This window comes from Amblyraja radiata, chromosome 38 (genome assembly GCF_010909765.2).
Source record: "Amblyraja radiata isolate CabotCenter1 chromosome 38, sAmbRad1.1.pri, whole genome shotgun sequence".
Classification (NCBI taxonomy): domain Eukaryota; kingdom Metazoa; phylum Chordata; class Chondrichthyes; order Rajiformes; family Rajidae; genus Amblyraja; species Amblyraja radiata.
In genome coordinates, this window is record NC_045993.1 from 12,079,341 (window position 1) to 12,092,912 (window position 13,572).

At 50.1% G+C, this 13,572-nt stretch overlaps 1 protein-coding gene across 1 annotated transcript in view; it reads left to right on the plus strand.

Moving 5' to 3' along the window:
• Window positions 1-13,572, plus strand: part of fam234b (family with sequence similarity 234 member B) — a 50,426-nt gene that overhangs the window by 18,579 nt on the left and 18,275 nt on the right. Inside the window, exon 7 of the mRNA XM_033013607.1 lies at window positions 4,324-4,465. Coding sequence (XP_032869498.1) covers window positions 4,324-4,465 — 142 coding nt within the window. The remainder of the gene's footprint in view (window positions 1-4,323; window positions 4,466-13,572) is intronic.

Consider the following 13,572-nt stretch of genomic DNA (forward strand, 5'->3'; position numbering starts at 1 on the left):
GCGTGAGGTGATCGGCCATGACCTGGAGGAGATGCGGAGACCCTTCTTCACGCCACATGTCCATACATCCTCGACAGCATCAACCGGTGCAGTGGGCGAAGCAGATTCGTTTGTGTCTTCCAAAGGGCTATTAGACAAGTACTTGGAGAAAGGAACCATCTCATGGCAAGGAAAGAGAGCCAGAGAACAGGTCTGAACTGGATAGCTCATTTCAACGCCATCTCCAGTGCGATAGATTGAATGGCCTCCTCCACTGTTGTACGTAGAACAGCACCAAAAATCATTTTAATTTATTTAAGAAGGAACTGCAGATGCTGGAAAATCGAAGGTAGACAAAAATGCTGGAGAAACTCAGCAGGTGCAGCAGCATCTATGGAGCTAAGGAAATAGGCAACGTTTCGGGCCGAAACCCTTCTTCAGACTGCCTATCATTTAAATTTAGATCGTACTAAGGTCAAGGGCACTCCCTAAGTACCTATCATTTTAGTTTAGTTCAAGGATTCCCAACCTGGGGTAAATTTACCCCCCCCCCCTGGGGGGTAAAGATCGCCTACCCAGGGGGTAAATTTGTCGATTCTGGATTTGTACATATTTTTTCTCATTGACTGATTGTGTTTGCTTCTGGTATACCGGTATCTGTTCATCATTAGTCGTTCATAAATAAGTGAAATAGCATTGTTATGTGCTATTAAAGTTGCCAGGGGTAAAGGGGACGAGAAAGGTTTAGTTTCTTGCCGCGTGTACAGTGGAAAGCCTTCATTGCACGCAGACCGGTCAGCGGAAAGACAATATGTGATTGCAATTGAGCCATCCACAGTGCAAGGATGCACGATAAAGGGAATAACTTGAATAACGTTCAGTGCCAGGTAAAATCCTGATCAAAGATAGTCCGAGGGTCTCCAATGAGGTTTAAGTTTAAGTTTAAGTATCCTTTATTGTCATTCAGACTTTTCAGTCTGAGCGAAATGTTGTGCCTTGCAGTCATAACATAGAATAAAATAACAAAACACACACTTAACACAGATTTAACATCCACCACAGTGAGTCTACCAGGCACCTCCTCACTGTGATGGAAGGCAAAAGTCTTAAAGCCCTTGTCTCTTCTCTCCTTGTTCTCCCTCTGCGTTGAGGCGATCCAGGCCTCCGATGTTACGACCCCGCCGGGTGATGGTAAGTCCCGCGGCTGAATCCGAGCTCCACGAACGGGCCGGTTCAAACTCCGCGACCCGGGGCGGACGAAGCTGCCACCGTCCAGTCCAGCGGCCAAAGCTGTTTTTGTGGGAGCTCCGGAGAATCGGTCACCAACCTGGGACCTGCGAGCTCCCACGTTGTCGTCCACTGGGCCCGTGGCCGAGCCTCTGGTCGGGTCGCCGCCGCCGCAACGCCACCACAGCCCCGAAGTCGGCCAGTTGGTAAGTCCTGGCTCTGCCTCCTGAGCCTCGAGGTCGGTGCCAGTTGGAGGCCGCCAGCTCCGCCATTAGGCCTCAGCGCAGACGGAGACGGGGGATACGACAAGAAATGGTTGCATCCCCCCCCCCCCCCGAAGGAAGAGACTAAAAACAAGTTTCTCCCACCCCCTCCACATATACACAACTAAATAAACTGAAATAAACTAGAAAAGACAAACGGACTGCAGGCGAGCCGTATATAGTAGTTCAGGCAGATAGTAGTTAGGTAGATTGTAGATAGTAGTTAGGTAGACAGTAGTTAGGTAGATTGTAGTTCAGGACTGCTCTCTAGTTGTTGGTAGGTTGGTTCAATTGCCTGATATCAGCTGGGAAGAAGCTGTCCCTGAATGTGGAGGTGAGCTATACCTTTCTACAGGTAGACAAAAATGCTGGAGAAACTCAGCGGGTGCGGCAGCATCTATGGAGCGAAGGAAATAGGCAACGTTTCGGGTCGAGACTCTTCTTCAGATTAATTCTGTCCAGCTAGGTTTAGGTTTATTATTGTCACGTGTACCGAGGAATGGTGGAGGGATTTGCATGCTATACAAACCGTTTTGCATATGATCCAAACATATCCGATATTCCTAACATAAATACAAGCAAGTCAAACTCAAATACAATAGATAGAACAAAGGGGAAGGTACAGAGTGCAGAATATAGTTCTCAGTATTGTCGGGCATCAGTTCCAGAGACAAAATCCAACGTCCTCAATGGGGTTGAGGTGAATTGGACGCTACTCTAGCTTATGGAAGGACCGTTGGAAAGCCTGATAACAGGGGGGAAGAAGCTGTTCCTGAATCTGGTGGTGCATACTCTCAAGCTTCTGTACCTGCTGCCAGTTGGGTGGGACAAGCCTCTCATCATGTTGGCTGTGTTTCCGAGGCAGCATGAAGTCAATGGTGGGATTTCTGGCCTGTGTGTGTATGAGGTGAACGGCTATATCTACAACTCTCTGTAACCTAATGACCCTTAACCTTACTGCCCCTTCCCTCAACCTCTCTGTAGTTGGTGGCAAAGATCCTATAGCGAGCAAGATAGACCACTCGACGAAAAGGGCGTAGTACGGTCATGGGCAGATGCATGGGTAATTTTCGGCCCCATTTCCGTAACCGGCTTCCGTCTCCGCACCAAAGATCCCATAGCGGAGCGAAGATAACTAGTTCGGAGACGGAAGCCGGTTACGGAAACATCCTCGTAAAAATAAAAGTCATTTGGTGAAAATCTTCTCCTCATTTTCAGAATTATAATTTATTAACACAAACTGTTCCCCCGCAACGTTGATTACACCGCGAGTCTGGTCGGGTGGGGTCCAGTTATGGAAATGAATGAAAAAAAGGCCCACGTTCCGCTCCATTGCGTACTACACGTCAGCCCGTTGCATTTAGCAGGTCTATCTTGCTCCTCTAGTATCTTTGGTTGGTGGACTGAGCATTTGCATCCCATACTGCTGGGAGCCAGTTCCTGTCAACCCCTGCTCTCCCTTGCCTTGCCACTGACTGAATCCATTTGCTCGGCGATTGTCTTTAGATGGATGGTCAGAACCTTGTCGATTAGTTTAAAGATACAGCGCGGAAACAGGCCCTTCGGCCTACCGAATCCACGCCCAGTGATCAGCCTACGTACACTAGCAATTTACAACTTGTATTGACGCTAATTAATCTACAAACCTGTACGTCTTTGAAGAGAGGAAACCAGAGCATCCACAGAAAACCCACGCAGGTCACGAGGAGAACCTGTAGTGAGGATCGAGCCCGGGCCTCTGACGCTGTGAGGCAGCAACTCTGCCCTTAATGTACCCCTTTTCTGCCTCGGTGCTACCTGTTTTGATAATACGCCTGTGGGGCACTTTATGTCATTTTTCCCCACGAAGGTCACAGTGGTGTTGTTAAAACAAAAAAAATTAAGAAGCAGAGGAGCTGATGAAAGAAGCAATGGTGGAGAGTTAAACCCCTGTCTCACGGTGCGAGTTGACCCACGAGGTACCCCGAGTTTAAAACAAATTTAACTCGTGGTAACTACGTACAATTAACGTAGCGGGAACGTCGGAACTCGTGGACGCAACTTAGCGACTCGTGGCGCTAACGGCAGGTACCCGTGAAACTTTAGTGCTGAGGAGAGTGATGTGAGGAGATGGTTGTTAATGCTGTGTTAATCCTGAGCAAAATAGCTACGATTTAATCAGAAGCCGATCTTATTTGCCACAGCAAATGCTCCTGGTCAATTTATCTGTGTTTTTAAAGCTATTGGTCGTTGAATTTCCCAATGGCCCTGCATTTAGAGTCATACAGCGTGGAAACAGGCCCTTCGGCCCGACTTGCCCACGCCGACCAACTTGTCCCATCTACATTAGTCCCACTTGCTCATATCCCTCTAAACCGATCCATGTACCTGTTCAAATATCTCTTAAACATTACGAACGTACCTGCCTCGGCTACCTCCTCCAAGATAGCTAACCATTTAGTAGTTTAACAGGTAAAATGAAAAGCGTAATCATCGCAAGGTCACCGATAGTAAGTGGAAGAGGAGCGCCCGATGTTACTTTAATGCAAAGATCCTCCAGCTCTCTAACAGTCTGTCTGCACAGTGGTGCGGGGGTAGAGTTGCTGCCTCAAGATATCAGAGACCTGGGTTCGATCCTGACTACGGGTGCTGTCTGTACGGAGTTTGTACGTTCTCTCCAGGACTTGCGTGGGTTTTCTCCGGGTGCTCCGGTTTCCTTCCACAGGTGCGTTGGTTAATTGACTTCTGTAAATTGTCCCTCGTGTGCAGGGTAGATCTATTATATGAGTGATCGCTGGTCGGCACAGACCTCGGTGGGCCGCAGGGCCCGTTTCCACGCTGTATCTCCAAACTAAAAAGAGTCTTTCTCCGACAGGAAGCATCCAAGCGGTGTCTGTGCGGGACATTTACACGCAGGCGAATGGCAAGGGCACCTTGCCTCCATCTCTATGGAAGGAGGAATCCCCCTCGGAATGGAAGCCAGAGGGAAGCCTGCCGGGAGTTCTGGATGTGTACAGGTTACTATAGCTGGGGCAGCAGAATGAAGGCAGGGTGGTGGTGGTGGGGTTGGGGAGGGGGTTTGGGGGAGGGGTTTGGGGAAGGGGTTGGGGTTGGGGGGGGGGTTGGTGGGGTTTGGGGGGGGTTGTGGGGTTTGGGGGGGGTTGGTGGGGGTTGGGGAGGGGGTTGGGGGGGGTTGGTGTTTGGGGGTGGTGTGGGGTTTGGGGGGGGGGGGGTTTTGGGGTTGAGGAGGGGTTTGGGGGGGGGTTGGGGGGGGTTGGTGTGGTTTGGGGAGGGGGTTGGTGGGGTTTGGGGGGGGGTTGGTGGGGGTTTGGGGGGGGGTTGGTGGGGGTTGGGGAGGGGGTTGCGGGGGGTGGGGAGGGCGTTGGGGAGGCTTGGGGAGGGTGTTGGGGGGGGTTTGGGGAAGGGGTTGGGGAGGTGGTTGCGGGGGGGTGGGGAGGGTGTTGGGGGGGTTTGGGAAAGGGGTTGGGGGTTGGGGGGGTTTGGGGAGGGGGTTTGCGGGGGGTGGGGAGGGGGTTGAGGGGGTTTGGGGAGGGGGTTTGGGGAGGGGGTTGCGAGGGGGTGGGGGGGGGGGTTGTGGAGGGGGTTGGGGAGGTTTTTGGGAGATGGTTTGGGATATGGTTGGGGAGGGGGTGTGGGATTTGTGGGGGTTGGGGGGGGTATGTGATACGTCGGCTGCTGCTGGGAGTAGTATTTCTAATGCTTGTGGATGTGCAAAGTTTCGGTCTATTATCGTCACGTGTGTATTGTGTAGGTGAGGTAGAGAATTGGGGGAAGTTGATGAGAATGTGGAGAGAATTTTTTTTAAAGAATTAGTGTAAGTGGGTAAACATTGAATGCGATCCTTAATTGAATCATTGTTGACTTCTCTCCATTGTTACTGAGGAATGTGGTTTTGGGGAACTTTGCATAGAGTCATAGAGTGTGGAAACAGGCCCTTCGGCCCAACTTGCCCGCACCCACCAACATGTCCCATTTACACTGGACCCACTTGCCTGCATTTGGCCCATATCCATCTAAACCTGTCTTATCCATGTACAGGGCCTGAACACTTGGGTGCCATTTGCGCGTCACGCAGGTGGCGTGCAAAGATTTTGTGAATCCCAAAATCCTGTGGGCGTCACGCGCGACCGTGCGTCACTGCCTATGTCACCACGCACCAGGCGCGCGTAATGCATGACATGCGCGCATCACATGCGTCATGACCCGTAACATCGCGTAAATGACGCGTAAATGACGCCCAAGTGGGACAGACCCTTACCTGTCTAAATGCTTCTTAAATGTTGCGATTGTCGCTGCCTCAACTACCTCCCCCGGCAACTCATTCCATACACTCACCACCTTTTGTGTGGAAATGTTACCCCTATAAAGATTCCTATAAAATCTTTCCCCCCTCACCTTAAACAGGTTAGTTAGAAAAGATTCTGCCCTTGTCCCATTGAGCATAATGGCCTAACTTTGCATTCCCAAAGCGGTTGTCAAAAGCAGCACTCTCTGAAGTGTAGTCGGGCTGTGACAGAGGGGAAAGGGCAGACAATTGTGATCAGTAGTGTGGTGATGCCCACATATCGTGTGGGTTGTGACGTTGATGTGTGGTCTGTAATATCGACCATCAGGTGTATGTGGAGACGGTCCAAACTGGCATAGACCCGTACAGTGGGGAGAACTGTAAAATCATGAGCGGAATAAATCGAATTGACTCACAAACTCTCTTGCCCAGGGTAGGTGAATCGAAGACCAGACGACATAGGTTTAAGGTGAATGGAAAAAGATTTCATAGGCACCTGAGTGGTAGCATTTTCACACAAAGGGTGGTGGATGTATGGAACGAGCTGTCAGAGGAGGTAGTCGAGGCAGGGTGGTACAATGGTGCAGCGGTAGAGTTGCTGCCTTACAGAGCCAGAGACCCCGGTTCGATCCTGACTACGGGTGCTGTCTGTACAGAGTTTGTACCTTCTCCCCGTGACCTGCGTGGCTTTTCCCTGGGATCTCCAGTTTCCTCCCACACTCCAAAGACGTACAGGTTTGTAGGGTAATGGCTTGGGTATAATTGTAAATTGCCCCTAGTGTGTGTAGGATAGTGTTAGCATGCGGCTATCGCTGGTCGGCAAAGACTCGGTGGACCTAAAGGCCTGTTTTGGCGCCATACCATGTACCAGTCTAATAGTTTCTTAAACTTCGGGATAGTTTAGTTTAAACTAGACTATCCCTACATATGTTTCGGACAGGTTTGGAGGGATATGAGCCAAACGTGGGCAGGTGGGACTAGTGTAGATGCGGCATGTTGGCCGGTGTGGGCAAGTTGTGCCGAAGGACCTGTTTACACACTGTATCCCTCTATCCCGCTCTCTGAAACAGCACTGTGGAAATGTTCACATATACCTGACTGCAAAGTACACTCAACCATGGCATCTTGCCAACAAGGGAAACGTTTTGGAATCTTAACAGTCTGTGCAGAATGATCTGTGTTGAATAAATAAACAGGTTTGCTGGTAGGTTCGGGAGGGATATATTAACACTGGCCTTTGTCACTGTCTCTGAGGGTTTGCACATGATGTTGTCGGCATTCCAAAAGACTGCACGATGTCACGTAGTGAGAATAATGCCAAAATAAGATCGTTATCCTGCAGCTCAGAATAGCAGTAAGGTGACCTGTGTCTGCAGTCAGTCACGTACTCGCGAGTGGCTCTGGCATAGCTCGTTGTGTTTGTTTGAGAGATATCAGCAACAGTGGAAAACATGGTGTAGAAATGACTTTGGAAACTGAGGGCCTGGGTTGTTGTAGGTGACGCTGCAACAGGCATGTGAGCTGCTGTGTGGAGGCAGATGTGTTGTGCAGACACTGAGGCTCCCAGACCGGAGAGCTTGTGGTCTGGTGTGTATGGACTGTGGGGCTTTCAGTGTGTAGATCACTATGTCTCCCATGTACAGACCCCCCACTCCTCCCTCCTCCAATCGCCGCGCCCTCGATTAGCAGTCCCACCCCCACTGCCTCGCGGAAAGCGGAGATTTTAAAGTCGGGATCACAAAAACTTGGGGGGGGGGGGATGTCCCCCACCTCTCAAAACACTGGGGAGCAATTGACAGAAGCCAATTAACCCGCAAACCCGCACGTCTTTGGGATGTGGGAGGAAACCGGAGCACCCGGAGGAAAGGCGCGCGGGTCACAAGGAGAACGTGTCAACTCCACACAGACAGCACCTGAGGCCAGGATTGAATCCGGGTCTGTGGACTGTGAGGCAGTGGGTCGACCACTGTGCTGCCCTGGTGGGAGGTTCTGTGACAGGAACCCCAGTAGAAGGGGCTCTACCAGGGCGGAGGCTGACCAACACTGCCCCCTAGGGGTCACGGGCTTCTTTGCTACACGGCCTGTATTCCCGGAGTCACTGAACTGGTAACATGCCCTTTGCCCACTGACTGATCTGCCTGTTAAGTCCTTCAGACTGAAGAAGGGTCCCAATCCAAAACGACACCTATCCATGTTCTCCAGAGATGCTGCCTGACCCGCTGAGTTACAATAGACAATAGACACTAGGTGCAGGAGCAGGCCATTCGCCCCTTCGAGACAGCACCGCCATTCAATGTGATCATGGTAGATCATCCCCAATCAGTACCCCGTTCCTGCCTTCTCCCCATATTCCCTGACTCCGCTATTTTTAAGAGCCCTATCTAGCTCTCTCTTGAAAGCATCCAGAGAACCTGCCTCCACTGCCCTCTGAGGCAGAGAATTCCACAGACTCACCACTCTCTGTGAGAAAAAGTGTTTCCTCGTCTCCGTTCTAAATGGCTTACCCCTTATTCTTAAACTGTGGCCCCTGGTTCTGGACTCCCCCAACATTGGGAACATGTTTCCTGCCTCAAGTGTGTCCAAGCCCTTAACAATCTTATATGTTTTAATGAGATACCCTCTCATCCTTTTACTCCAGCACTAGTGTGTGTATTTTTTGTAAACCATTATCTGCAGTTCCTTGTTTCTACACATTGAATAAACACCGTTCAGCTCAAGAGCCAGGCTGATGGGTGGTGCAATGGTGGAGCTAGTGCCTCACAGCGCCAGAGACACGGGTTGGATCTTGACTACGTGCTGCTGAATGGAATGTGTACATTCCCCCCCGTGACCGCGTGGGTTTTCTCTGGGTGGTTCAAAGGTTCAAAGGTTGGTTTATTGTCACATACACCTAGGTGTAGTGAAATTCTTTTTGCCAATGCAGCACATAAAAAAGAATACAAACATAACAATAATAAATAGCTTCAACATAAAAACATCCCCCCACAATGGTTCCCATTATGGGGGAAGGCACAAAGTCCAGTCCCATCCCCAATGTCCACCCATAGTCGGTCCTATTGAGGCCTCCACAGTTGCCTTCACAGAGGCCCGATGTTCCAGGCCGTTCTCGCCGGGTGATGGTGTTCCGGCGTCGGGAGAGTCCTCTCAGCGGCTTGGGAACCCTGGAACGGCCGCCTCCTTACTCGAGACCGTGGCTTCCGGAGCCGACAAGGCCGCGCCGAATGGAGCTCAACTGGCGATCTCATCGAGAGATCCCAGGCTCCCGATGTAAAGTTCAGCGCCGCCGCCCGCAGCTCCGCGATGTTTTTAACGCCGGTCCCAGCTCACCGGAGTTCCAGCGTGGCGACTCAGGCAAGGTACCGCCCGCCCCGCAATGGCGGTCCAGCGCTGCACCGCCGTCCTCAGACCCGCAGCTCCGCCGCCGCCGCCGCCGATGCCGAGGCTCCGGGCAGTCCCCTCGCTCCTCGGACCCGCAGCTCCGCAGCCGCCGCCGATGCCGCCGATGCCCCGGGCGGTCCCCTCAGGAAACGCCGCTCCAGGCCCGCTGGTAGGCCGCGAGGACGGGTCGAAAGTGCAGCCAGGAGAAAAGCTGCATCTCCGACCAGGTAGGGACCCTGAAAATTAGTTTCCCCCTTCCCCCCCCCCACCCCCACACATAAAAAAGCTAGAACTCCTCGAAAACAAAACACTAAACTAACTAAAAATAAGAAAAAAGATGAGAAAACAGACAGCTGCAGGCTAGGCAGCCATACCCCGTACAGGTCGGCGCCGGTTTCCCTCCACAAAATTGGCCTCTGTAAATTGTTCCTAGTGTGGGATGGAACCAGTGTATGGGGGATCGCTGGTCTGAGCGGACTTGGTGGGTTGAAGGGCCTGTTTCCGCGTTGTATCTCTAAATTAAACTAAATGTCAAGCTGTCTGAAGAAGGGGCTTGAACCGAAACTCACCAGAGATGCTGCCTGTCCTGCTGAGTTCCTCCAGCATTTTGTATCTACCAGGCTGTGGCATATGGAGTCTGCGCCCTGCCACTGAACATGGCGCTAAACATCTGGGGCAGTTGCCCGGACAACGTTTGCCTCTCTGCCCTCATCACCTTGCCCCTGGGAAGCCGTTTATACCTCGGGTGGAATACACAGCACCCACAGGCCATTCGGCCCGACAGGATCATGGCTTCTTTCCTGACCCACCAGCCATGTCTGGGGTATGGAGAGAAGGCAGGTACAGGATACTGAGTTGGATGATCAGCCATGATCATATTGAATGGCGGTGCAGGCTCAAAGGGCCAAATGGCCTACTCCTGCACCTATTTTCTATGTTACTATGTCCTGTGTGTCAGCGACTCTTCCTCTCCCATCTCAAACTTAAGCCTCAAATGAATAGATCGGGTGGATGCACAGAGTCTCTTGCCCAGTGTAGGTGAATCGAGGACATTGGTTTAAGGTGGAGGGGAAAAGATTCAATAGGAATCTGAGGAGTAACTCAGATTGTAACTCGGAGTAACCAAGGGGGGTGGGTGTATGGAACAAGCTGCCAGAGGAGGTAGTTGAGGCTGGGACTATCCCAACGTTTAAGAAACAGTTAGACAGGTACATGGATAGGACAGGTTTAGAGGGATATGGGCCAAGCGCGGGCAGGTGGGACTAGTGTAGCTGGGACATGTTGGTGGGTGTGGGCAAGTTGGGCCGAAGGGCCTGTTTCCAAACTGTATCCCTCCATCTCAACTAAACAATGATGACAAATCATGTGATATATTCAAGAAGGAGGTAGATAAAGAATGAATGGCTACAGGGATAAGACGAGAAAGCAAAGACAGGGTACGTGGTGATCAGATAAAATGGTGGTGGAACATCAATGGGTTGAGTGAACGACACCTCCTCCTATTCCCTGAGGTCAGGTGCTCTCCGATTTCACGAGTCTTTGGGCTAAAACATTTCTTTTGAACGCTCTCTTTGATTTTGTGGATAATGTTTCCACCGCCCTGCTGCCTCTAATTCTGTCCCAGTGTAAACAATCTCCACCTAATAAAGTTTTTAAAGGATCTCTCTTGGGCCCGTCGCTCTGCTCTTCAGGGGAAGAGAGGCCGGGTTTGTTCCTGCGAACAATAGAGATCGGTGAAAGGGAAGAACAACAAGCGGCGGGAATAGAGACAGCGGCTGTCTATCAGCGACGAGATGTAATGCAGACCTGTGGGAGACTGGGTGGCTGGCAGCTGCCGGCCCGACCTGCAGCTTCACAGAGGGACGCAGCCCAGCACAGCAGTCCGCCTCTCTTCCCCCTCTCTCTCTCGCCCTCTCTCCCTCTCGGTCACAAGGGCTTTGGCCAGGGAGGTCACGTATCCCTACACTGCCGACGTGCCGGGTCACTCACCCAGCCAAGGTCACTGCCTGACCTCACCCAGCAAAGGTCACTGCCCAACCTGCTTTCTCTGTGGTTATCCGAGTTTCTCAGTATCTGCGCTCCTGTTGCTCTGTGTGGGACATCGCCATTGGAGAGGACGAGCTGAGGGAAGTCAGAGGAGTCAAGTGTTCAGAAAAGATTCACGAGGATGTTGCCATGACTGGAGGGTGTGAGCTATGGGGAGAGGTTGAGTAGGCTAGGTCTCTATTCCTTGGAGCGCAGCGCAGGAGGATGATGGGTGATCTCATAGAGGTGTATAAAATCATGAGAGGAATAGATCAGGTAGGTGCACAGAGTCTCTTGCCCAGAGTAGGTGAATCGAGGACCAGAGGACATAGGTTCAAGGTGAAGGGGAAAAGATTTAATAGAAATCTGAGGGGTAACTTTTTCACACAAAGGGAGGTGGGTGTATGGAACAAGCTGCCAGAGGAGGTAGTTGAGACAGGGACTATCCCATCGTTTAAGAAACGGTTAGACAGGTACATGGATAGGACAGGTTTGGAGGGATATGGACCAAGGGCAGGCAAGTGGGACTAATGTAGCTGGGACATTGTTGGCCAGTGTGGACAAGTTGGGCCGAAGGGCCTGTTTCTGTCATATGTCCCAAACAGAACGATGAAATTCTAACTTACAGCAGCACTACAGAAAATGTAAACATAGCACCCTGTAACCTATACGTTCACACACACACATATACATATATATATAAAAAAAATAAGAGTATGTGTGTGTGTGTATTTGTTTAAATATATATATACACATATAGTTATATATACATATAACTTTGAAGAGGTTCACGTTTTGTACACTCAGTTAATATTTAAACACAGTTTAATATATGTACAAAAGCGATGGCTACCAAGTGAAGTCTCTCGTCTGCTGCACCCAGTCACCTGATCACCCAGATCGACGTTGATTGGTCGGCCCAGACCACGCCAGTTCACGCGAGAGATTGACCTCGACATACGAAGATTCGAGACCAAAGTGGCTCGGCCACAAGATGGCGCCTCAACATTTTATTTATATATACACACATACTCATATTTTATATATATACTAGACTAAGTGGGACCCATTGGGGGTGGTCGCAGCAGATGCTGCCCGCACTCTGCTCACCCCGCACCTCAGCTTTCGGCCTCACCCAGTAGCTCCCGGTCCCACTCCGCTTTCACTCGGAGGCTTCCGGTTCAACTCAGCAGCTGCCCCGGCTCGTTGTGCTCGTCGCAGAAGCAGCCCGCACGCTGCTCACTCTCGGCAAGCTGCTCTCTTCCCGCACGCGGCTCAACACACTGCGCTTCTTCAGCTTTTTATTCTCCTCGCCGCCGTGATTGACAGCGGGTGCCCGAATGGGCGTTTTTTACGATTTCTAAACCCTCACAACTTTTGTACTATTTCACCGATCGGAACAAAACTTATTTGACTTGCAGCACAAGAGAATGGCGAGTAAGGTGGCAAAAAATTGTAGCGCTATGGGGGATCGTTATTGCGCAAATTTAAAAATAACGCAAACCGGAAGAGGACAAAATGAGAGTTTTAGTAATAGTATAGAAGATAGATAGATAGATAGATAGATAGATAGATAGATAGATAGATAGATAGATAGATAGATAGATAGATAGATAGAAGAAGATAGATGTAGATAGAAGATATATATATCTGTGTGTTTATACATTATATATATATATATATATAATAATAATAATAATAAATTTTATTTAATGGGCGCCTTTATATATATATATGGGCGCCTTTATATATATATATATATATACACATGCACATATACACACACACACACACACACACAATGTATATTATGTATAAAATGTATATGTATATACATCTCGACCCGAAACGTCACACATTCCTTCTCTCCAGAGATGCTGCCTGTCCCGCTGAGTTACTCCAGCTTTTTGTGTCTATCTTCGGTTTAAACCAGCATCTGCAGTTCCTTCCTACACAAATGTATTTATATAATGTATTTATGTATATATGTGTGTGTGTGTACACACACATACATACATACATACATATATATATACATAAAACAAACAAACAAACAATAATAGTGCAAAAAGACTAACCAATGCCCCCAGGACTAGGATGTTTAGAGCGTATTTGGCGTTTGTGGTGTTTAATAGCCTGATGGCTGCAGGGAAGAAGCTGCCCCTGAACCTGGACATCATAGTTCTTCTTCCCGATGGCAGGGGTGAAATGAGAGTGTTGTGGGACTCTGATGATGCTGGCTGCCATTTTGAGGCAGCGATTCTAAATGCCTTCAATGGTGGGGAGGTCAGTTCCCGTGGTGGACTGCAGCTGTATACAACCTCGGCTCCTCCTGGGATGTGGAAGATTCTGTACTTTAGACTTTAGAGATACACCGAGGCCCTTCAATCCACCGAGTCCGCGCTGACCAGCGAT